The sequence below is a fragment of the Eleutherodactylus coqui genome, chromosome 2 (assembly GCF_035609145.1).
Source record: "Eleutherodactylus coqui strain aEleCoq1 chromosome 2, aEleCoq1.hap1, whole genome shotgun sequence".
NCBI classification, from domain to species: domain Eukaryota; kingdom Metazoa; phylum Chordata; class Amphibia; order Anura; family Eleutherodactylidae; genus Eleutherodactylus; species Eleutherodactylus coqui.
The window spans coordinates 59,115,407-59,140,295 of NC_089838.1; the positions used below are offsets into that span (position 1 = coordinate 59,115,407).

The 24,889-nt window shown below is 46.4% G+C and overlaps 1 protein-coding gene across 3 annotated transcripts in view; it reads right to left on the minus strand.

The window, feature by feature from the left end:
- Nucleotides 1-672: 672 nt before the first annotated feature.
- The window catches only part of LOC136610564 (gamma-aminobutyric acid receptor subunit pi-like), a 69,988-nt gene continuing 45,771 nt past the window's right edge, over nt 673-24,889 (minus strand). For 2 of the 3 annotated variants that reach the window (XM_066589790.1, XM_066589792.1), the window contains 4 exons: nt 23,133-23,270; nt 21,929-22,081; nt 4,349-4,542; nt 673-1,057 (listed from right to left, as the gene is read on the minus strand). In XM_066589790.1, coding sequence (XP_066445887.1) covers nt 773-1,057; nt 4,349-4,542; nt 21,929-22,081; nt 23,133-23,270 — 770 coding nt within the window. In that variant the 3' untranslated portion in view covers nt 673-772. The remainder of the gene's footprint in view (nt 1,058-4,348; nt 4,543-21,928; nt 22,082-23,132; nt 23,271-24,889) is intronic. The other variant, XM_066589793.1, reaches the window with a different exon arrangement.

Sequence of the window (24,889 nt, forward strand, 5' to 3'; positions counted from 1 at the left end):
GGACTAGTTTAAAGTTATCTTCATTGAAAAGTACAGTGCTTTTCCTTCAAAAATAAGGACATTTCAATGTGACCCCAAACTTTTGAACGGTAGTGTATATATATATGTATGTATGTGTGTATATATATATATATATATATATATATATATACATATATGGAGAGAGAAAGTGATATAATACTCTACTTACAAATCACATTAAAAGCAAGGACCAGTTCAACATTTACTATCCTTGAAAGAGCAGCAGATCAAGTGGACCATAGACCCTCGGCTGTTCCTCAAACTTGTTGTCTTCCCTACATTACTTCAGAACCCAGACCACGACCCCTAAATTAATTCAGACCCCAGATCAGATATACATCTTACATAAATTTAGACTCCAGACCAAACTCCTAATTTCAAAGAAAATACCTAAGGCCTATCTTTATATCCCAGACTACACATTTATCCTTGCCCTCCTTGTTCCAGGGGTCCTCTTTAGGTCTAAGGGTCACTGCACTGGATCCTGAAGAGGACCCTGGGAGCAAGAAGGGTACTTTTTGCGCATGTATGGGTTAAACCAATAGATAATGGTTGATTGAAAAAGAAAGATTAAAAGATTAGTACCTTGGTTACCCATGGGCCCACCCAAACTTCCCATATTAAATTCTTTCACTGCTTGGTAGACTGTTGAATTAAACATAAATTTGTTTTTAATTTATAAATATATACATATATTATACTGTTTTGTACATGTATAATACCGTATATTGAAGAATAAGAATGCTTCCTCTTAAAAGTATAGATAATATAACCAGTAGAATAAATTCACAATTAAAAAAAGAAGAGGAAAAGCCACTCTGGAGTAATGATCAATGTTTTCAGGATTTCCTACTGTGAAAAAACTAATAGACATATTCAATTGTTCCCTTATTTTTAGCCAAAAACCTAAATTGACTCTGAAATGATTGGTGCCAATTTCAGATTTTAAGTTTTCTATTTTATCTTCTTTGGTCATTTCTTTACATTCATTGTTGACTAGGATGACAGCATTATCTTGCCATTCTTCAGGTGGAATCTAAAAAGAGCAAAATAGAATTATCAGAAAATGTATTGTAGTAGTAAAGATAAATGTGCACATATTGGTGTGAAATCAAGGAAAATGCCTTAAAACTGTCTTCATTCAGATAAGGCTCATTTACATGGGCGTATCCATACAGCACTGTGAGTATCTCGTAGAATTGTAGCATTTCAACCCATTCACTCTGCCAGCAGGGATCGCGTACGGGCTGCGGATGCCTAGGATTCTGATGTCATGGACGTGCTCAGTGTGACTGTGCAGAGCGCGGGTTTGTGTATTGAAACAATGCCCCTTTGCAATACATGCAAATGGACAGCGTCTAATACGCAGCGAAATAGAGCATGATGTGATTTATTTCTCCTGCATATTATACACCGTGTCCATTCGCAGTCCACACGCAAGTGTGAATGGAAGAATGAAAATCCATAGACTTTCATTGCCTCCATTCACCGCGTGTTATAGGCTGTGACAATACGCCTGTGTGATTATCGCAGCTGTAGAAGAGGAGAAATTCTCGCTGTGTTTAAGCCCCAAATCCAGTGACTGCTTAGAATTTGTCAGTGAAAAGAAACAGAGTGTTGGCAAGTCTCTCACATTACTATGAAGCTAATAGCACACTAACCCATGTGAAATCACGCTCGCCAACATGTGATGTCAGTGACTCCAGTGGGTTTTCAATGAGTAAACATCAAATTGCATTAAGCTCGCATGCACCTCCCATGCTGTGTGATGTTGTGCCAGCCTCATTGAATACAATGGGCATTGCAATGCATTCTGAGGGAACGCCCCAAGATAGGATAGTGAACAGGAAGAGGGTGATGGTGGGCAAGCACAGGTCCCAGAGGTCAATATTTGGGTAACAGTTAGAGGAAGGGTTAAGGGGAAAATGTGCCAGGGAGGCTAGTCCGGATGTTGCTCTTAGCAGACAGGACAATGACTGCTGTAGGGAGGATGGGAATAGGAGTGTACATATGTATCCTGAGTTACCTTTCCTCTTGGCTGCTTATGTTCACATGTGAGTCACAAGATAACCAAATTTTCAAAACAACATGATTTTGGGACACTCTGTCAGGAGATGCCTATCTTATATATTTTAGTGTGTGGCTACCCAATGGATGTGAATTGCCAAATTCAAGGCTTTTCCAAGCATGTAGCGATATTGTTTTGAATTGGTTTAATAGGAAATTGTAGTCCTCTGCTAAATTAGAAAAGGGTGGACATATCTGTTTAAAAAGGTCAGATAAATGCTGGTGGCAGGCCCATACTTTATGCTGCACATTGATCAAAGATGGCTTCTATGCAGAAGACCAAGGGTGATGATATTAAAAATTGTATATGAAGGAGACTTTGCTAAAATTTAGCTATAAATTAAACCATAATCCTTCTAGATAAACATCCTATGTATGAATGAAGCTAAAAAAGAAATTTTGACAATACAGATCAGCATTATACACAAAATAAAGCTGATAAAGGAAAAATGCATGCTAACCGAACCTAACATGGTGGAAGATGCATAATGTTGTCCTGTGGTTGTTTTGCTGCCTCTCAGATTAGAGACCGTAAACATGTTATAAGAACAATAAAATCAGGATTTTCAAGCAAAATATTCTCCAAAGCATAAGAAAATTGGGTTTCGTCGAACAAAATGGGTCTTAAAAACTGGGTGAAGACTGAAAACACACAGTTCAAAGTACATCAGAATAGTAGGAAAAGTGACTCTTTTAAACTGGCTACAATGAATTATTTACTTGGTATAATTTTGTATCATCTGTAAATATTGCTATTACTTTTAAAGTCTACCTACATAACGTCATTAATAAATATATTAAAAAGAATAGGGCCCAGTACTAACCCCTGTGGTACCCCACTAGTAGTCGTGACCCAATCAGAGTATGTGCTGTTTATAACCCCCCTCTGCTTCCTATCACTAAGCCAGTTACTTACCCACTTACATACATTCCCACCCAGACCAAGCATTCTCATGTTATATATCAACCTTTTTTTGCGGCACAGTAACAAATGGTTCGAAGAAATCAAATGAGCTGGGAAACCTTACAGTGACTGCTATAGAAGAAAGGAACACTTCTGTGCAACCTAGTGGTGAGGGCAGAGATAACTGGGGTTACAAGTGAAGGGGGTAATGCTTGTGTGTAATGGTAAAGGGGCTGTCCACAGTTAAAATAACATGGTTGCTTTCTTCCATATACAGAGCCAACCTTGTTTGCAGCTCAACTCCCATTCACTTCAACACCACACAGAAGCTGGACAGTAGTGCTGCTATTTTTGGGGAAAAGAGCAGCCATGTCCTTCTAACCCTTGACATCCCCTTTAAGGAGAAGCATCACTATGCTATAGATATATTTTCTTTTTTATTAGGGTGCCACTTTAGGGAATGTCCTTAGAACTTTTTCTACTTGAAAACCAAATATGTGTTACTCATTTTTCTCCCCTTAGAATAAGTGGTGTGGCCTAAAGTGCCAGGCACTCCTGACATGTAACTCTATTACAGGAACCAATGGTGCAGAACATCAGCTTTTATCACAGTTTATAGAATACATAGAGGACAAGATGGATGTCACGTCTGTCTCCTGAGATTTGTTGCACTACAGGTTCTCTGGAGCTTTCCTGCTCAGGTGTGGATGATTGTGCTGGCTGGGCATGTGTGTGTTTCCAGTCAACCAATTGCTCTAGGTCAATACACATAAAAGCTGTATTACCAGGTGTAGGTGTGGTCAGCTTTCTCTGTTCTCATTCTCTCGCTGTGTTTTGTAAGCAGGTTCTAGGTGTGGTTGCTGTAAGAAGGGTTGGTGTTTGGTTAAGTCACTGGACTCCTGGTTAGTGTAGGGGCTAGCGGTATTGCCAGGAGCTGTGACGTGGCCTTCTAGCTTCCATATTTTGGCAAAATAAATTCAACAAATACTTGGCATTTATAGCATTAACATCTGCTACTAGTGTTTGCGTATTGGCTGCTGTATGGTGTGATTATGGCTCTGTGTGTCTTCTTATCCTGCCCAGTTGTCCCTGTCAGTGGTAGCTTGCTTGTGTCTTATCCAGGGTGTGTGGGTTACAAGTGGCAACAAGGGCCCAGATCCGAAAGACCGCTTGGCCTCCCTTTATTGGGGCGATGTCCCCACTCAGGTAAGTCCTTGGTCATCTTCCTTTGTAGAAGATAGGGAGAGGTGTTAATCGGTGGTAGTTTCACCTGGTGTTCCCTATCCTTGGTAACGTTCATGTGGGCCCGGTGCTAACTTGCCTACATGAATGTAATAGTGGGATTCTGTTTCCTACCTTTTTTTCTCTTTCTTTTCTGGCAGCATGTTTTTCCGAGCAATAATGAGTGACAGCATACTCTAGTAATGCGCCAAAAATAAAAGCGAAGCAAATACCAAGGTACACATCAATTGCCTTTATGCAATTAGCAGTAGGCAAAGTGGACCGAGATCCCATCAAAATGGTTGTCATGGATAATACAGTTGTAACTCCTGGAAAAAAACAAAAAAAATGAGTAATAAAGGCAATTTTGATCATATTAGCGATGTATTAATAACATATTATTGTTTTTTCATTAAAAAAGCTGTGATCATATTAACATCATAGTTTCTGCTCCAAATTGAGCCATGACAGCTATGTCAGGTTAGTTATACAGTGCAACTTATTGGAAGATGGCTTTCCTGTAAATCGATGTCCAACCTTTCAACAGGCCTTATAACATGACTAATGATATAAACTAAAAGAAGGAAAAGAACCCCATCTTCAGATAGGTTGTTTCAGGGTGTTTGCACCTTGTCAGGGCAGAGCAGGATACTGCTTGGTTAGGTGAGAACCCTTTGATGTGGGTCTAGAGCAGTGTTTCCCAAACTTCAGTCCTCGTGGACTCTCAACAGGTCATGTGTCAGGATGGGCTGCTATCGGGGTTGCCGTGCCTGCACGGCAGACGCTGTTGCCCCTGCTGCGAGTGCGCGTTGCAGGGGGACTCCTACGCTGGTCATCACTCCTGGTCGCCCGGCTCCTACACGGCGCAGAGGTGCTAGGAGCATGGCGGCTGCTGCCCGGCGCCATGTTCCTGTTTCCATGGCAGCCTGCTGCATCCCCACTGACCTAGTCTTGTCTGCTAGTGCTGAGGGAGGTTCTCCCAGCACTTTCTGATCATCCTGCTGCTGTCAGCTGCTCCGCCCCAATCAGCTGCTGGGGCGGGAGCTCTGACAGCATTCAAACCCTGCAGTTGCTTCCTGACACTGCCAGTGTTTGTATACGCTTCCTTGCACTCACCAGCGCTATCTTGTATTCCTGTGTACTAGTGTATTGACCTCGGCTTTTCCCCTGACCTGACTTTGTCTCCTCCTTCTGTACTGCGTTTCTCCGGAGTGACTTTTACTGCTTGACCTTGGCTTGCTCCTGGACTGGTTTGCTGTTTTTCCCTTTTGTGCTTCGCTGTGGTTGTCTGTTTGTCTGTCCACTTGTTTTCTGTTTCCAGGGATTGTGGATTTCCCCAGCATTCCCCTAGCCAGTGTAGGGACCGTCGCCCAGTTGCCCGCCTGGGGTTAGCCAGGAGTGGAGGCAAGTAGGCAGGGACAGGGGTTGTGGGCTACGTTGCAGGGACCCCCGACTCCTGCTTTCCCTGGTTTCCTGACATCATGTTTTCAGGATCTCCTATAGTAAGAACACCTGTGGCAATGTCTGAGGCGCCGACAATAATTACATCATCTGTGCAATACAAAGGAAATCCTGAAAACATGAGCTGCTGGGGCTCCATGAGGACTGGAGTTTGGCAAATACTGGTCTAGAGGAATAAAGTTTCTCCTTGTTGACAGAAGAAGGAAACAAGGGCAATAGTGCGCTAGAATGAAGGAATAAGGTAGGAGGAGACCTTTCAGGTAACACATTTCAGTGCCGAACTAGTGCCTTCATCTGGCCTTTATTGATAAGCAGCAATACAACCAAGCTTAAATAGAAATAGAAACAGAATAAATAGAGCAGATGACATGACAGGATCATGTGATCATGTCATATGACTATCCCAGCCATTTAAATATATCACATGATTGCATTTATAAAATCAAGATAGCAAAGTATCAACAACAAGACCGTGAAAGGCAAACATAATAATGCATGCCAAAAAGTTATAGCCGAGATTATACATTAGAGCTGACAAAAAAGAAATGAAGAACGCAAGCAAACTAGAATATAGCTAAAATTATGGTCAATAGCAGCACACAAAATTGGAATAACAAAAAATTAATGTAAGCTAAATATCACGAAAAAATAAATATTGGGGATCAATTCATTACATTCCAAGTAGCACCTCAGCTCTCCAGCGGCAGTCTCTCTACTTATAACAGTCCTTGCACTATCTCTATGTTTGGCACAGCTGGAATTTCCTTTAATATGGGGCTTGAAGTGCCAAGAAAGTTGGACTTACGGAGTGGGGCTTACTCTTTAGTGCTCACAAATGCTACTGTTTCTGGTGCTTCATGCATCTGAATACACTGCCATGCCCTGGTTGTGGTGTACAGCGCCTTCTCATCACTCCTCCGCTTCCTAGAGGTGAAGCAGATGCTGTAACAATCTACACAGTTTCCAAAGATGAAAGCGAAAGACTACTGAAAGTATTCACAAGGAACCAGGAGTGAACGCTAGGGTGCGGGTCATGGACCTTAATGGAAATAACTTAAAGGGTTAACGTTAGAGAGCCGTGTCAATTATGGCACCAATTTAGTGCAAGGGCTAGCATAAGTATTTCATAGTTATAGCATTACTATATCCCATGCACTATGTTTATAACAGTTGTAATGGCGCAGCAAGGCACTTGTATATTTGGAGTTACATAGTGATACAGTCATGGACAGTAGTATACCTGTCAACACTTCTGCACAGTGGCCAAGGGTGTTCCAATGGGTAGTTCCTAGAGGGGTGGGCTGAGGGACCAAACTATAGAAAGTCACATATATTTTAATAAAGGCTTCTGTGCATGTATTTTGTACTTAAATGTTGTCAGGGATGTGCAATGCAGTAGTGGTAGTGTAGTATGTGTAGCTAAGTAGCTTCCACAAGACATGGAAGGAGGAAGTCTGATATAGAAACCCAGCAACTGTCAGTGTGAATAAGGACATCCTGAACGGATGGTAAGAGCACCACATGTGTGTTACTTGGAAATATTGAGTAGAGATAGTTTCTAAATTCTTTCCAGATCGGGCATATTTGGGAGGGCCCACTACTACCTGTGAGGCGATGTATGCGTTGATGGGTTATACTGGATATGTTAGGTTCCATGATGCTGTGTTATGTTATTGATGTAACTTTTTAGCAGGAGAACCCTCCCATGGAGTGATATAATGTGATCAGTGGCACATTATAATAAGGACAATTGGGGTGGCCATCTAAGGCTCGAGGTACTGGGGGGGGAGGGCTCAGGGGGGGGGGGGGCTCAGGTCATTCAAATCATGCCTATTAATAATCGTCTAGTAAGCAAGTTTAGTTTTACCAGCAGGGCTGGGCTCTCTACCACTGGCCCTAGTAATGATTGACGTCACAGTGGACTTATTAGTACTTGGGGTATACAGGAGGTCATATTACTAAGTGGAGCCAGAAATGGGGTCCCTATTATTAATTGTGGTCACAGAGGGGGTCCTATTAGTAAGTGGGGGCACCTAGGGGGTCCTATTACAAAGTGGTGCACAGAGCAGATCTTATTACTAATTGGGGCCACAGAGATGCCCCAATTGTCGTGCCCCAAAATGGGTCATATTGATAAGTGCTGCTACAGAGGCGGTTACTACTAATAAGCTAGGCCATAGAGATGGTCACTATTACAAAGTGGGACCACAGTGAGCACATTAATACTACAGGGGGCACTGAAAAGTTGATTAGGGTTTGCAGCAGCACAATGGAAAGAGTGTGGAGAGATTAGTCATAGCTAGAGATGAGCGAGCACCAAAATGCTCGGGTGCTCGTTATTCGGGACGAACTTTTCGCGATGCTCGAGGGTTCGTTTCGAGTAACGAACCCCATTAAAGTCAATGGGCGACCCGAGCATTTTTGTATTTCGCCGATGCTCGCTAAGGTTTCCTTGTGTGAAAATCTGGGCAATTCAAGAAAGTGATGGGAACGACACAGCAACGGATAGGGCAGGCGAGGGGCTACATGTTGGGCTGCATCTCAAGTTCACAGGTCCCACTATTAAGCCACAATAGCAGCAAGAGTGGGGCCCCCCCCCTCCCAAAAACTTTTACTTCTGAAAAGCCCTCATTAGCATGGCATACCTTAGCTAAGCACCACACTACCTCCAACAAAGCACAATCACTGCCTGCATGACACTCCACTGCCACTTCTCCTGGGTTACATGCTGCCCAACCGCCCCCCTCCCCCCCACAGCGCACACCAAAGTGTCCCTGCGCAGCCTTCAGCTGCCCTAATGCCTCACCACCCTCATGTCTATTTAGAAGTGCGTCTGCCATGAGGAGGAATAGCAGGCACACACTGCAGAGGTTGGCACGGCTAGGCAGCGACCCTCTTTAAAAGTGGCGGGGCGATAGCCCACAATGCTGTACAGAAGCAATGAGAAATAGAATCCTGTGCCACCGCCATCAGGAGCTGCACACGTGGGCATAGCAATGGGGAACCTATGTGCCACACACTATTCATTCTGTCAAGGTGTCTGCATGCCCCAGTCAGACCGCGGTTTTTAATTCATAGACACAGGCAGGTACAACTCCCTATTGTGAAGTCCCTGTGGACCCACAGCATGGGTGGCTCCCTGGAACCCACCGGCGGTACATAAAAATATCCCATTGCATTGCCCAACACAGCTGAGGTAGTAATGTCGTGCTTAATGCAGGTGGGCTTCGGCCCACACTGCATGCCCCAGTCAGACTGGGGTTCTTTACAAGTGGAAACAGATGCATTTGTAATTCCCTGTGGACCCACAGCATGGGTGGGTGCCAGGAAGCCACCGGCGGTACATAGAAATATCCCATTGCATTGCCCAACACAGCTGAGGTAGTAATGTCGTGCTTAATACAGGTGGGCTTCGGCCCACACTGCATGCCCCAGTCAGACTGGGGTTCTTTACAAGTGGACACATGTAGGTTAAACTCCGTGTGCACCTACAGCATGGGTGGCTCCCTGGAACCCACCGGCGGTACACAAAAATATCCCATTGCATTGCCCAACACAGCGGATGTAACGTCAGCTGTAATGCAGGTGGGCTAAAAATTCATTTGATTACACTGTAGGCGAGGGCCCACAAAAATTGCTGTATCAACAGTACTAATGTACATCCAAAAAATTGGGCCAACCAAGATGGCAGGTGAAACCCATTAATCGCTTTGGTTAATGTGGCTTAAGTGGTAACTAGGCCTGGAGGCAGCCCAGTTTAACGAAAAATTGGTTCAAGTTAAAGTTTCAACGCTTTTAAGAGCATTGAAACATATAAAAATTGTTTAGAAAAATTATGAGTGAGCCTTGTGGCCCTAAGAAAAATTGCCCGTTCAGCGTGATTACGTGATGTTTCAGGAGGAGGAGGAGGAATATTAGACACAGATTGATGAAGCAGAAATGTCCCCGTTTTGGATGGTGAGAGAGAACGTAGCTTCCATCCGCGGGTGCAGCCTACGTATTGCTTACGTATCGCTGCTGTCCGCTGGTGGAGAAGAGAAGTCTGGTGAAATCCAGGCTTTGTTCATCTTGATGAGTGTAAGCCTGTCGGCACTGTCGTTTGACAGGTGGGTATGCTTATCCGTGATGATTCCCCCAGCCACACTAAACACACTCTCTGACAAGACGCTAGCCGCAGGACAAGCAAGCACCTCCAGGGCATACAGCGCGAGTTCAGGCCACGTGTCTAGCTTCGACACCCAGTAGTTGTAGGGGGCAGAGGCGTCACGGAGGACGGTCGTGCGATCGGCTACGTACTCCCTCACCATCCTTTTACAGTGCTCCCGCTGACTCAGCCTTGACTGGGGAGCGGTGACACAGTCTTGCTGGGGAGCCATAAAGCTGGCAAAGGCTTTGGAGAATGTTCCCCTGCCTGCGCTGTACATGCTGCCTGATCTCTGCGCCTCCCCTGCTACCTGGCCCTCGGAACTGCGCCTTCTGCCACTAGCGCTGTCGGATGGGAAGTTTACCATCAGTTTGTCCACCAGCGCCCTGTGGTATAGCAACACTCTCGAACCCCTTTCCTCTTCGGGAATGAGAGTGGGAAGGTTCTCCTTATAGCGTGGGTCGAGCAGTGTGTACACCCAGTAATCCGTAGTGGCCAGAATGCGTGTAACGCGAGGGTCACGAGAAAGGCATCCTAACATGAAGTCAGCCATGTGTGCCAGGGTACCTGTACGCAACACATGGCTGTCTTCACTAGGAAGATCACTTTCAGGATCCTCCTCCTCCTCCTCTTCCTCCTCCTCAGGCCATACACGCTGAAAGGATGACAGCCCAGCAGCATGTGTACCCTCACCAGTGGGCCAAGCTGTCTCTTCCCCCTCCTCATCCTCCTCATGCTCCTCCTCCTCCTCCTCCTCCTCCTCCTCAACGCGCTGAGATATAGACAGGCGGGTGCTCTGACTATCCAGCGACATACTGTCTTCCCCCGGCTCTGTTTCCGAGCGCAAAGCGTCTGCCTTTATGCTTTGCAGGGAACTTCTCAAGATGCATAGCAGAGGAATGGTGACGCTAATGATTGCAGCATCGCCGCTCACCACCTGGGTAGACTCCTCAAATTTTCCAAGGACCTGGCAGATGGCTGCCAACCAGGGCCACTCTTCTGTAAATAATTGAGGAGGCTGACTCCCACTGCGCCGCGCAAGTTGGAGTTGGTATTCCACTATAGCTCTACGCTGCTCATAGTCTGGCCAACATGTGGAGCGTAGAGTTCCACTGTGTGGGCACGTCGCACAGCAGTCGGTGCACTGGCAGATTAAACCTATGTTGCAGTGTCCGCAGGGTGGCAGCGTGCGTGTGGGATTTGCGGAAATGTGCGCAGAGCTGGCGCACCTTTCCGAGCAGGTATGACAAGTGGGGGTAGCTTTTCAGAAAGCGCTGAACCACCAAATTAAAGACATGGGCCAGGCATGGCACGTGCGTGAGGCTGCCGAGCTGCAGAGCCGCCACCAGCTTACGGCCGTTGTCACACACGACCATGCCCGGTTGGAGGCTCAGCGGCGCAAGCTAGTGGTCGGTCTGCTCTGTCAGACCCTGCAGCAGTTCGTGGGCCGTGTGCCTCTTCTCTCCTAAGCTGAGTAGTTTCAGCACGGCCTGCTGACGCTTGCCCACCGCTGTGCTGCCACGCCGTGTGACACCGACTGCTGGCGACGTGCTGCTGACACATCTTGATTGCGAGACAGAGGTTGCATTGGAGGAGGAGGAGGAGGAAGGTGCTTTAGTGGAGGAAGCATACACCGCCGCAGGTACCACCACCGAGCTGTGGCCCGCAATTCTGGGGGTGGGTAGGACGTGAGCCGTCCCAGGCTCTGACTCTGTCCCAGCCTCCACTAAATTCACCCAATGTGCCGTCAGGGAGATATAGTGGCCCTGCCCGCCTGTGCTTGTCCACGTGTCCGTTGTTAAGTGGACCTTGGCAGTAACCGCGTTGGTGAGGGCGCGTACAAGGTTGCGGGAGACGTGGTCGTGCAGGGCTGGGACGGCACATCGGGAAAAGTAGTGGCGACTGGGAACCGAGTAGCGCGGGGCAGCCGCCATCATGCTTTTGAAAGCCTCTGTTTCCACAAGCCTATACGGCAGCATCTCTAGGCTGATCAATTTTGCAATGTGCACGTTTAACGCTTGAGCGTGCGGGTGCGTGGCGTCGTAGTTGCGCTTGCGCTCAAACTGTGGCACTAGCGACGTCTGGACGCTGCGCTGAGAGACATTGCTGGATGGGGCCGAGGACAGCGGAGGTGAGGGTGTGGGTGCAGGCCAGGAGACGGTAGTGCCTGTGTCCTCAGAGGGGGGTTGGATCTCAGTGGCAGGTTGGGGCACAGGGGGAGAGGCAGTGGTGCAAACCGGAGGTGGTGAACGGGCATCGTCCCACCTTGTGGGGTGCTTGGCCATCATATGCCTGCGCATGCTGTTGGTGGTGCCTCCCCAGCTGATCTTGGCGCGACAAAGGTTGCACACCACTGTTCGTCGGTCGTCAGGCGTCTCTGTGAAAAACTGCCACACCGTAGAGCACCTTGACCTCTGCAGGGTGGCATGGCGCGAGGGGGCACTTTGGGAAACAGTTGGTGGATTATTCGGTCTGGCCCTGCCTCTACCCCTGGCCACCGCACTGGCTCGGCCTGTGCCCACACCCTCACTTGGCCCTCCGCGTCCTCGGCCGCGTCCACATCCTCTAGGCCTACCCCTACCCCTCAGCATGCTGTATTACCAGTGATTTGATTTCCCAGGCAGGAAAGAAATTGGCGCAAGGCTGCACTCAACCGTAGCTGGTTGCGTCTGATTTTTGTACGTTGTCCACGCAGCACACACGTACACGGAGACCTTAGGACTGACACAGGCAGGCCAAATATAATTTCTTTTCCTTTTTAGCTTAGGGGAGACCCCACTGCGTATATTCAATGAACAAGAAGTTTAATATCTGTGGTGTGGCCCTCAAAAAGTGTCACACAAGTATAGTGTAGCAGAGTTATTAACTCTAGCAGAGCAGGTATTTGCCAGTCAGGAAAGACAATGGCGCTAGGCTGCAGTAAAGCGTAGCTGGTTGCGTCTGATTTTTGTACGTTGTACACGCAGCACACACGTACACGCAGACCTTAGGACTGACACAGGCAGGCCAAATATAATTTCTTTTCCTTTTTAGCTTAGGGAAGACCCCACTGCGTATATTCAATGAACAAGAAGTTTAATATCTGTGGTGTGGCCCTCAAAAAGTGTCACACAAGTATAGTGTAGCAGAGTTATTAACTCTAGCAGAGCAGGTATTTGCCAGTCAGGAAAGACAATGGCGCTAGGCTGCAGTAAAGCGTAGCTGGTTGCGTCTGATTTTTGTACGTTGTACACGCAGCACACACGTACACGGAGACCTTAGGACTGACACAGGCTGGCCAAATATAATTTTTTTCCTTTTTAGCAAAGGGAAGACCCCACTGCGTGTATTCAATGAATAATAAATGTCTTCTGGCCCTGCCTACACAATTCTATCCCTGTAGTATTAATGCCGGGTGCAATGCTCTGCACAGCCGGTTTTGAGAAAAAAAAAAAATATGCAACACTGCTAACAGCAGCCTGGACAGTACTGCACACGGATAGATGTGGCCCTAGAAAGGACCGTTGGGGTTCTTGAAGCCTGCACTAACTCCTAACACTCTCCCTGCCTAACCCCCACTTCTGTCCCTATTGCTGGGCGCAATGCTCTGCAGATCCAATTTTGGACAAAAAAAAATACTGTGCTAACACAGTATTGCACACTAGTAGATGTGGCCCTGAGAAGGGCCGTTGGGGTTCTTGAAGCCTACACTGACTCCGAACGCTCTCCCTACAGCAGCACCAGCAGCAGCACTTTCCCTCAGCTAAGTCACAAGGCATGTGTGGCGAGCCGCGGGAGGGGCCGATTTTTATACTCGGGTGACATCTGATCGCCCCAGCCACTCACAGCAGGGGGGGGTGGTATAGGGCTTGAACGTCACAGGGGGAAGTTGTAATGCCTTCCCTGTCTTTCAATTGGCCAGAAAAGCGCGCTAACGTCTCAGAGAGGAAACTGAAAGTAACCGGAACACCGCGTGGTACTCGTTACGAGTAACGAGCATCCCGAACACCCTAATATTCGCACGAATATCAAGCTCGGACGAGTACGTTCGCTCATCTCTAGTCATAGCTGGAAGAAATCTTAATGGCAGTCTGGGCCCAGAGAGAAGACAACTGATTGCGTACGAATCCAAACACAAGCAACATCACCTGTGATCACTGTAGACAACTGTACATTATATAGTCCCTGTATTATGCAGAGGTATACTAAAGCTGAGCCATTGTATCTAAGTCTACAAAATTATAAAAGTTGTCTTGTAGAATATATAGAATTTGTTTTCTAGGGGGTGAAAGGCAAATTCACACATAGCGGATTTCCTGCAGCTCTTCCACATCAGGAAAAGCTATGGCAAATTGACACCAAAATGCATGTTTAAATTCACACCATTTGGCACGGATTTTGATGTGGACTTTGATATGGATCTGAAGCAGATTTCACCCCATCAGTTAATGAGGTGAAATGTGGTGCAGATCCACATCAAAATCCCTTGTGATTGCTTATTCAATGTTTTACCAGATAATATTCTACCCAAAGAGTGGGATGGAGAGTGTGTTGTATGCATGATGGGGGACCAGGATGCATGATGCCTGGGCCCTTGGTCCCCTTAATCTGCCACTGAATAATGAATAAATTTTTTTGTTCAGTAAAGTGTATTTTTGGCTCCGTCTGTCACCAATGCACCATCTCATACCATCAACCTGCCTCCCCATGTTAAATTAGATGAGTCTTTTCTGCTGTTACATCTTTCATGTAACGACTTAGCAAACTCAGATAGAACCGCAGAACTGCAAAACGAACTTCATGCTTGCGGACATACATATATCAATGACTGAGAAGTGCTTAAAACACTCACCTGCATACATAGCTAGATGGGATAACTATAGGATGTACGAGGTACGAGGGGCTGCTGATAAGTCTTTGGCTTTACCCAAAAAAGAAACGAGATAGGAAGATGAAACTTTACATTTATTCCACATACTCTCCACTGATGTCAACACACTTATTATATCGGTATTCTAAGTTCTGTAAGCCTTGCAAAAAGAAGGATTTCTTTTGTGCTTCAAACCAGTCATCCGTAGCAGCCATCGCATCAGAAATGGTGTGAAATTTGGTACCCTTGAGGTGTTTCTTCAGGTTTGGAAACAGATGATAGTCGGAGGGAGCTAGATCTGGGGAATAAGTGGGTGGTCAACCAGCTGGAAGCCTAGCTCTACCAGTTTTGCCATGGTCGCTTGTGCAGTGTGTGCGGCGGCGGCGGTGTTAGCTGAAATTCGCTGATTCTCCAGTAGGAGGTTGTGCACAGCATCGACGATCTCCGGAACAACAACCTCTCTCGGTCGTCCAGGACGTTCCCCATCATTTGTGGCCCATTTTAAATTTGGCAACCCAGTTCTGTAGAATATGAAGGGCATTGATCCCCCAATGTCTGCGACATATCACCATTAGAGAATAGCGAGCACCAAAATGCTCGGGTGCTCGTTACTCGGGACGAAAATTTCGCGATGCTCAAGGGTTCGTTTCGAATAACGAACCCCATTGAAGTCAATGGGCGACCCGAGCATTTTTGTATATCGCCGATGCTCGCTAAGGTTTCCATTTGTGAAAATCAATTCAAGAAAGTGATGGGAACGACACAGCAACGGATAGGGCAGGCGAGGGGCTACATGTTGGGCTGCATCTCAAGTTCCCAGGTCCCACTATTAAGCCACAATAGCGGCAAGAGTGCCACACACTATTCATTCTGTCAAGGTGTCTGCATGCCCCAGTCAGACCACGGTTTTTTATAAATAGTCACAGGCAGGTACAACTGGGAATCCACAACTCCGCAATGGGAGTTCCGTGTGCACCCACAGCATGGGTGGCTCCCTGGAACCCACCGGCGGTACATAAATATATCCCATTGCAGTGCCCAGCACAGCTGATGTAACGTCAGCTTTAATGCAGGTGGGCAAAAAATTAATTGGATTACACTGTAGGCGAGGGCCCCAAAAAATTGGTGTACCAACAGTACTAATGTACCTCAGAAAAATTGCCCATGCCCAACCAAGAGGGCAGGTGAAACCCATTAATCGCTTTGGTTAATGTGGCTTAATTGGTAACTAGGCCTGGAGGCAGCCCAGTTAAAATAAAAATTGGTTCAGGTGCAAGTTTCAACGCTTTAATGAGCATTGAAACGTATAAAAATTGTTTAGAAAAATTATATGACTGAGCTTTGTGGGCCTAAGAAAAATTGCCCGTTCGGCGTGATTACGTGAGGTTTCAGGAGGAGGAGCAGGAGGAGGAGGAGGAATATTATACACAGATTGATGAAGCTAAAAGGTCCCCGTTTTTGATGGTGATAGAGAACGATGCTTCCATCCACGGGTGCAGCCTACGTATTGCTTAGGTATCGCTGCTGTCCGCTGGTGAAGAAGAGAAGTCTGGGGAAATCCAGGCTTTGTTCATCTTGATGAGTGTAAGCCTGTCGGCGCTGTCGGTTGACAGGCGGGTACGCTTATCCGTGATGATTCCCCCAGCCGCACTAAACACCCTCTCTGACAAGACGCTAGCCGCAGGACAAGCAAGCACCTCCAGGGCATACAGCGCGAGTCCACCAGGGCCCTGTGGTATAGCATCATTCTCAAACCCCTTTCCTCTTCGGGAATGAGAGTGGAAAGGTTCTCCTCATACCGTGGGTCGAGCAGTGTGTACACCCAGTAATCCGTAGTGGCCAGAATGCGTGTAACGCGAGGGTCACGAGAAAGGCATCCTAACATGAAGTCAGCCATGTGTGCCGGGGTACCTGTACGCAACACATGGCTGTCCTCACTAGGAAGATCACTTTCAGGATCCTCCTCCTCCTCCTCCTCCGGCCATACACACTGAAAGGATGACAGGCAAGCAGCATGCGTACCCTCAGCAGTGGGCCAAGCTGTCTCTTCCCCCTCCTCCTCATGCTCCTCCCCCTCCTCCTTCTCCTCAACGCGCTGAGATATAGACATGAGGGTGCTCTGACTATCCAGCGACATACTGTCTTCCCCCGCCTCCGTTTCCGAGTGCAAAGCGTCTGCCTTTATGCTTCTCAAGAGGCATAGCAGAGGAATGGTGACGCTAATGATTGCAGCATCCCCGCTTACCATCTGGGTAGACTCCTCAAAGTTTCCAAGGACCTAGCAGATGGCTGCCAACCAGGCCCACTTTTCTGTAAAGAATTGAGGAGGCTGACTCCCACTACGCCGCCCATGTTGGAGTTGGTATTCCACTATAGCTCTACGCTGCTCATAGAGTCTGGCCAACATGTGGAGCGTAGAGTTCCACCGTGTGGGCACGTCGCACAGCAGTCGGTGCACTGGCAGATTAAACCGATGTTGCAGGGTCCGCAGGGTGGCAGCGTCCATCTTGGAGTTGCGGAAATGTGCGCTGACCCGGCGCACCTTTCCGAGCAGGTATGACAAGTGTGGGTAGCTTTTCAGAAAGCGCTGAACCACCAAATTAAAGACATGGGCCAGGCATGGCACATGCATGAGGCTGCCGAGCTGCAGAGCCGCCACCAGGTTACGGCCGTTGTCACACAGACCATGCCCGGTTGGAGGCTCAGCGGGGAAAGCCAGCGGTCGGTCTGCTCTGTCAGACCCTGCAGCAGTTCGTGGGCCGTGTGGCTCTTCTCTCCTAAGCTGAGTAGTTTCAGCACGGCCTGCTGACGCTTGCCCACCGCTGTGCTGCCACGCCGCGCGACAGCGACTGCTGGCGACGTGCTGCTACTGCTGACACATCTTGATTGCGAGACAGAGGTTGCATTGGAGGAGGAGGAGGGTGGTTTAGTGGAGGAAGCATACACCGCCGCAGATACCAGCACCGAGCTGGGGCCCGCAATTCTGGGGGTGGGTAGGACGTGAGCGGTCCCAGGCTCTGACTCGGTCCCAGCCTCCACTAATTTCACCCAATGTGCCGTCAGGGAGATATAGTGGCCCTGCCCGCCTGTGCTTGTCCACGTGTCCGTTGTTAAGTGGACCTTGGCAGTAACCGCGTTGGTGAGGGCGCGTACAATGTTGCGGGAGACGTGGTCATGCAGGGCTGGGACGGCACATCGGGAAAAGTAGTGGCAACTGGGAACCGAGTAGCACGGGGCCACCGCCGCCATCATGCTTTTGAAAGCCTCCGTTTCCACAAGCCTATACGGCAGCATCTCCAGGCTGATCAATTTGGCAATGTGCATGTTTAACGCTTGAGCGTGCGGGTGCGTGGTGGCGTACTTGCACTTGCGCTCAAACAGTGGCGCTAGCGACGTCTGGACGCTGCGCAGAGAGACATTGCTGGATGGGGCCGAGGACAGCGGAGGTGAGGGTGTGGGTGCAGGCCAGGAGACGGTAGTGCCTGTGTCCTCAGAGGGGGGTTGGATCTCAGTGGCAGGTTGGGGCACAGGGGGAGAGGCAGTGGTGCAAACCGGAGGCGGTGAACGGCCTTCGTCCCACCTTGTGGGGTGCTTGGCCATCATATGTCTGCGCATGCTGGTGGTGGTGGCTCCCCGGCTGATCTTGGCGCGACAAAGGTTGCACACCACTGTTCATCGGTCGTCAGGCGTCTCTGTGAAAAACTGCCACACCGTAGAGCACCTTGACGTCTGCAGGGTGGCATGGCGCGAGGGGGCGCTTTGTGAAACAGTTGGTGGATTATTCGGTCTGGCCCTGCCTTTACCCCTGGCCACCGCACTGGCTCGGCCTGTGCCCACACCCTGACTTGGGCCTCCGCGTCCTCGCCCGCGTCCACGTCCTCTAGGCCTACCCCTACCCCTCAGCATGCTGTATTACCAGTAGTGCAGAAACAGAACGCTGTAATTAAATGTGCCACTTATTGGCCTGTGGTTGGAGGCTGACTTCGCTTACAGAACGCACAGCAGAGCCAGGAAATAATTTTGCGCAAGCCTGCTGTAACACTTAGCTGGCTGCGTATCAATTAGGACAACTACCCCCAGCACAGACCCAGTACACTGAGGACGGTCACAGGCAGCCCAAATAGATTTTTTTTCCCAAATGTTTTTGGAAAGGCCCACTGCCTATATACACTGTATATGTCTTCTCTCTCTGCGTCACCACTACTGGCCCTGGAGTATGTAAAATAACTGCAAACTGTTGCACTGTGGACTGGAATACAGCGGTGATGTAACAGCCAACACAGAGCCAGGAAATAATTTTGCGCAAGCCTGCTGTAACACTTAGCTGGCTGCGTATGAATTAGAACAACTACCCCCAGCACAGACCCAGTACAATGAGGACGGTCACAGGCAGCCCAAATAGATTTTTTTCCCCAAATGTTTTTGGAAAGGCCCACTGCCTATATACACTGTATATGTCTTCTCTCTCTGCATCACCACTACTGGCCCTGGAGTATGTAAAATAACTGCAAACTGTTGCACTGTGGACTGGAATACAGCGGTGATGTAACAGCCAACACAGAGCCAGGAAATAATTTTGCGCAAGCCTGCTGTAACACTTAGCTGGCTGCGTATGAATTAGGACAACTACCCCCAGCACAGACCCAGTACACTGAGGACGGTCACAGGCAGCCCAAATAGATTTTTTTTCCCAAATGTTTTTGGAAAGGCCCACTGCCTATATACACTGTATATGTCTTCTCTCTCTGCATCACCACTACTGGCCCTGGAGTATGTAAAATAACTGCAAACTGTTGCACTGTGGACTGGAATACAGCGGTGATCTAACAGCCAACACAGAGCCAGGAAATAATTTTGCGCAAGCCTGCTGTAACACTTAGCTGGCTGCGTATGAATTAGGACAACTACCCCCAGCACAGACCCAGTACACTGAGGACGGTCACAGGCAGCCTAAATAGATTTTTTTTCCCAAATGTTTTTGGAAAGGCCCACTGCCTATATACACTGTATATGTCTTCTCTCTCTGCGTCACCACTACTGGCCCTGGAGTATGTAAAATAACTGCAAACTGTTGCACTGTGGACTGGAATACAGCGGTGATGTAACAGCCAACACAGAGCCAGGAAATAATTTTGCGCAAGCCTGCTGTAACACTTAGCTGGCTGCGTATAAATTAGGACAACTACCCCCAGCACAGACCCAGTACACTGAGGACGGTCACAGGCAGCCCAAATAGATTTTTTTCCCCAAATGTTTTTGGAAAGGCCCACTGCCTATATACACTGTATATGTCTTCTCTCTCTGCGTCACCACTACTGGCCCTGGAGTATGTAAAATAACTGCAAACTGTTGCACTGTGGACTGGAATACAGCGGTAATGTAACAGCTAACACAGAGCCAGGAAATAATTTTGCGCAAGCCTGCTGTAACACTTAGCTGGCTGCGTATGAATTAGGACAACTACCCCCAGCACAGACCCAGTACACTGAGGACGGTCACAGGCAGCCCAAATAGATTTTTTTTCCCAAATGTTTTTGGAAAGGCCCACTGCCTATATTCAATAAATATGTCTTCTGTCCCTGCCTCACCACCACTACTGGCCCTGGACTATGTATAATTACTGCAGGGCGCAATGCTCTGCACGGCCGATATAAAAAAAAAAAAAAATGTGCAACACTGCAAAAAGCAGCCTCCACACTACTGCACACGGTTAGATGTGGCCCTAAGAAGGACTGTTGGGGTTCTTGAAGCCTAAAATACTCCTAACACTCTCCCTATAGCAACTCCAGCAAGACAGCACTTTCCCTGATCTCTGTCAGAACGCATCTGTGGCGAGCCGCGAGAGGGGCCGATTTATATACTCGGTTGACACCTGATCTCGCCAGCCACTCACTGCAGGGGGGTGGTATAGGGCTTGAACGTCGCAGGGGGAAGTTGTAATGCCTTCCCTGTCTTTCTATTGGCCAGAAAAGCGCGCTAACGTCTCAGAGATGAAAGTGAAAGTAACTCGAACATCGCGTGGTGCTCGTTTCGAATAACGAGCATCTCGAACACGCTAATACTCGAACGAGTATCAAGCTCGGACGAGTACGTTCGCTCATCTCTAATCACCATGAATATCCTTTGCAGACTTTCCTTGCAGAAACAAGAATTTTATCACTCCTCTGCTCTCATTTGCTATGAATATTGCCTTAGACTCCGCCATTTTGTTTTCCTGTGTGTCTAGATCACTGTTGCCAAAAGCTACAAACATTAAATTTTGAAAACATATATTAGACACATAAGGCTTTCATGTGATGTAATATTCGTTACCATAGAAACAAAAAAAGAACACAAAGCGAAAGACTTATTAGCAGCCCCTCATATTTGTTCGTATTTTGGCAAAGATACTTAAGCCCGCGAGCCCACTTCAAGGGTCCTAGTTGTCTCACGGGTCCCTACTCTAACGAGACAACTAACCCCAGGAAAGCTGTCTGCATGCAGGGTGATTTTCCCAACAGGGATGCCCCCATGCTGGAACCTAGGGATCTACCTAATCCTATATAATAAACGGTCCACAGCAAGACACAGTTCACACCACGCATACGGAAACCTGCACAGACACACAGGAACGTGACACTGTTCACACCTAAACAAACTGGACATGCCTGTTCGCACCTCATGTCCTGCAACATGCACAGAAAGCAGGAACATGATACTGTTTACATTGAAGATACTGCAAGCTGCACAGACATGCAGGAACATAACACTGTTCACACTGAACATACTAAATAAACAGAAAAAAGCCTAGCAGCCTGTAGCAGAGGAGCTGGTATATATGAGCAGCAGACCTTGGAGATTGGCTGGCTGGAGCAATCCACACCGAGTCAGCTCAATCACCCCCCCCCTCCCTGTGGAGCATCGCTGCTGGAAACCCATTTAGAACAACAGATCCCAGCAGAATGCTCTAACAACTGCCTTTCCATCTGCTAGTTTCTCCACAGTAGTTCCAATGGGAGCAAGTATGTCACCCTAATTTGCATCTAAGACATCTCATCCAGTTAATCAGTACCATGCTCTGTACTGATGAAGGGCAAGAACCCCAAAACAATCTACAGACAGGTCGCTCTAACCTTTGGAGGAGTCTTTGATTTGGTTGACTTAAGCTAGTTTACATACGCAGTACTACATACTCATTGACATTCCAATATTGACACATTTTTAACATACTGCTCTAAAATTGTACAGTTTTTTTATATTTCATTAAGCTGCAGCTTCTTACCAAAGCATGTTCTTGCGGGAACAGAAGTGCGAGAAATCCAAAAAGAAATCCATGATAAGACAACAAGTAAAGAAGATGGAATATAGGTTTCCAAAATAAAGTAGATAATGTTTCTTTTGAGCACAAAGTACAAGGTAGGTCGAGGGTAAGTACCTGCGGGATAACAATAGTGTTGACGAGCTTATACAATATTTAAATGGGCACTAACTTTTCAATAAACGTGTGCTTACATGTGAGACACTGTTAGAACGTTATCTAAAATTACATTTTCATGCTTAAAAATCCCTTCAAAGTGCTGGCTGGGACAGTCTCTAATCTTTCTAACTTGTTGTCCACTGTCTGATTTCTTGTGAAATCTGTCTCTAGCAGCAGAGACCCTTACAGGAAGGGGCTTGTCAGTCTTGGCTTGCTGCTGTCCATAGATTTTTATGTAGAGAGTAGGAGGAGAGAAAGCTGCTGGAGGAAGACAGAGGCAGAAAGACTCACACAAAGATGTGGTTGCAACTTTTAATCACTGTTTTATCTCAGCTCAGTGCTAGGTTCACAGCTACACTGCTCAGTATTGCTGTAAAATGTTCTCCCTGTTGCTCCTTCCTTGTATGAGAGATAAGGGAGCTGAGTCCGTATGACAGATATGATAGCTGCTGCTGTATGTGTGTGAGAGATAAAGATAAAACATGGGTCTGTATGGGAGATGACATAGCAGCTAGTCTCCACCCACCAGCTATGGGGGAACTGAGAGTTTGAGATAGAGCCTGCAGAGGTGGAAATGTCATATACAAGTCATATGATGGTCAGAAATAGTGTTATTTCTCATGTACACAAACAGCATCTTATTGTGAAGTTACCTAAAAAGTTAGGTATGGTATACTTTAAATACATCTACGCTAGAAGAGACAAAATGTCTAAGATCCATGTCTAAATGTCATTGACATGTTGTACATGCATTGTAAGATTCTTTCAAAGTATGAATAGTTTTGCCTAGGATTAGACAGTACTGTTACATAAGTAAAGACATCCTGTGTAAAATAAAGCATTTTATTATTTAACATAAGGATTTTAGAAGTTTAAACAATGTTTCACCATTTTTATTTATTGTCTATAAGTAATAATGTACCGTAGTAATGCCCTGACTATTGCTAGCTAGCATAATATAAGATTCTGTATACTATGTTTTACAATTTGTAAAGTAAAAAGTGTTTACCAGTTTCATCCATTCCAGTGGTGATATTGATATAGTATTTTTCAACAGTATATTGTGCAAGTTGCAAATTGTCCATGCCCCGAACTGAGTCATTTCCTCTCATCCACTTATATACAAGATCTTTATCATTATATCCCCCTAGGGAAAAAATATAAATAGATTTAGATTTGAGAATGATATTCTTCAGACGCTGTTATGTACTACATATTCATAAAATACAGCAGAAAGAAAAATGCAACACTTAGAAAACGATTTATACTGCGGTAACAAGATGTCCAGATGTTGCCTATTGTCTTATCAATTGATTTAACTCCTTAGTGACAAAGCCTGTTAGCGCCTTAGTGACCAACTCATTTTTCAGGTTTTTTTTTAACGTCACATTCCTAGAGCCATAACTTTTTAACTTTTCTGTCAATATAGTCAAGATATATAGTCAATGATTATTTTTAGACTTGCACAAAGTGAATGATGAACGATAAGTGAACAAATTCATTGTCGAGTGTGTTTATACCGAACGATTATAGTTCAAAATTGTACAATCCAACAATTTTCTGAATGATATCGTTAAGTGTAAACAGGCCCTTAGAGGGCATGTTACTGACAGCAGTGATAATTGGAAAATAGACATATCAGTTTTGAGACATAATAACAAGTACAATGATGGGCACCCCATAATTCTCAAATTTCTGGGGATTCAAACATTAAAAGCCACCTTAAGAAGAGGAAATTTTGATAAGAGGCTTCTACAAAAAGACGCCAAATGACTGTATAGGTTGACCACAATCGCCCCTAGCGTTCTGAATGAGAAACTGAACTTTGACATTTATTTGGGACTGAACTAAACTATTCTAAAGGGCAGATGTGGACAAATGATCTGTTTGGTTTTAAGTTGTCTTGCAGGAAGAGACAACCGTATACAAGTTATGTATGGATATCACTACTACTCGTATCTTTACACGTATTTAACTACCTTAGTGATTTCAATAACTGTATTAATCATAAGCCTGACTTTAATCTATTTATTTTTGACTAACGATGCATAATAATGCACAGTGTCAGAGAAATTGGTTCGGTCATCTTTGTTTGTTCATGCTTGGAGGGCCACTTTAAGTAAGGAGGCAAGGTTTTGTTTCATGCCTCTAAATACCAACAACTGACAAGATCGTATGGTCTATCCAATGAGAAATGAGGCACACAAATTTTCTGGGGTCTTAATCCCTGCATTACACGTACTGGATCATGCCAGCGCTAAGAACAATGAATTCAGAGGAACTACTGCACCCATAGTTTAAGGCAACACAGGAAGGGGGAAGAATATACATTAGAATGTACATCCGTCTTTGTTGCATGATGTCTCCTTTCCCTTGATGTGTTGGCTAGAGAGTGATGATGAAATACATAGGAACATAGATGGAGATTAATAAGGGTCATTTTAAGGAATAGGTTGCTATGCTGGGTTGCTCTTTTAGTGCAATCATCCCATTTAATGATCTAGAGGACATTTTGTACATCATTTTACACTTGGCACTTTGTTTTATTGATTTGTATCTATTATATTGTTGGTACATTTCAAGGAGTGGATTAAAAGCTAAGTTTTAAGATTACTCTGCTTTCTAATGCAAAATGTATTTCTACAGACTGGCAGTAATGAATGGTATGCATTTGCAGTTCTACATTAGTTTCTCTTTTGGTGTCTTAATAACTCTTAAATAATAATAAGTAGACTGGTAACCACTTTAGAAGACTCAGCAGGGCTG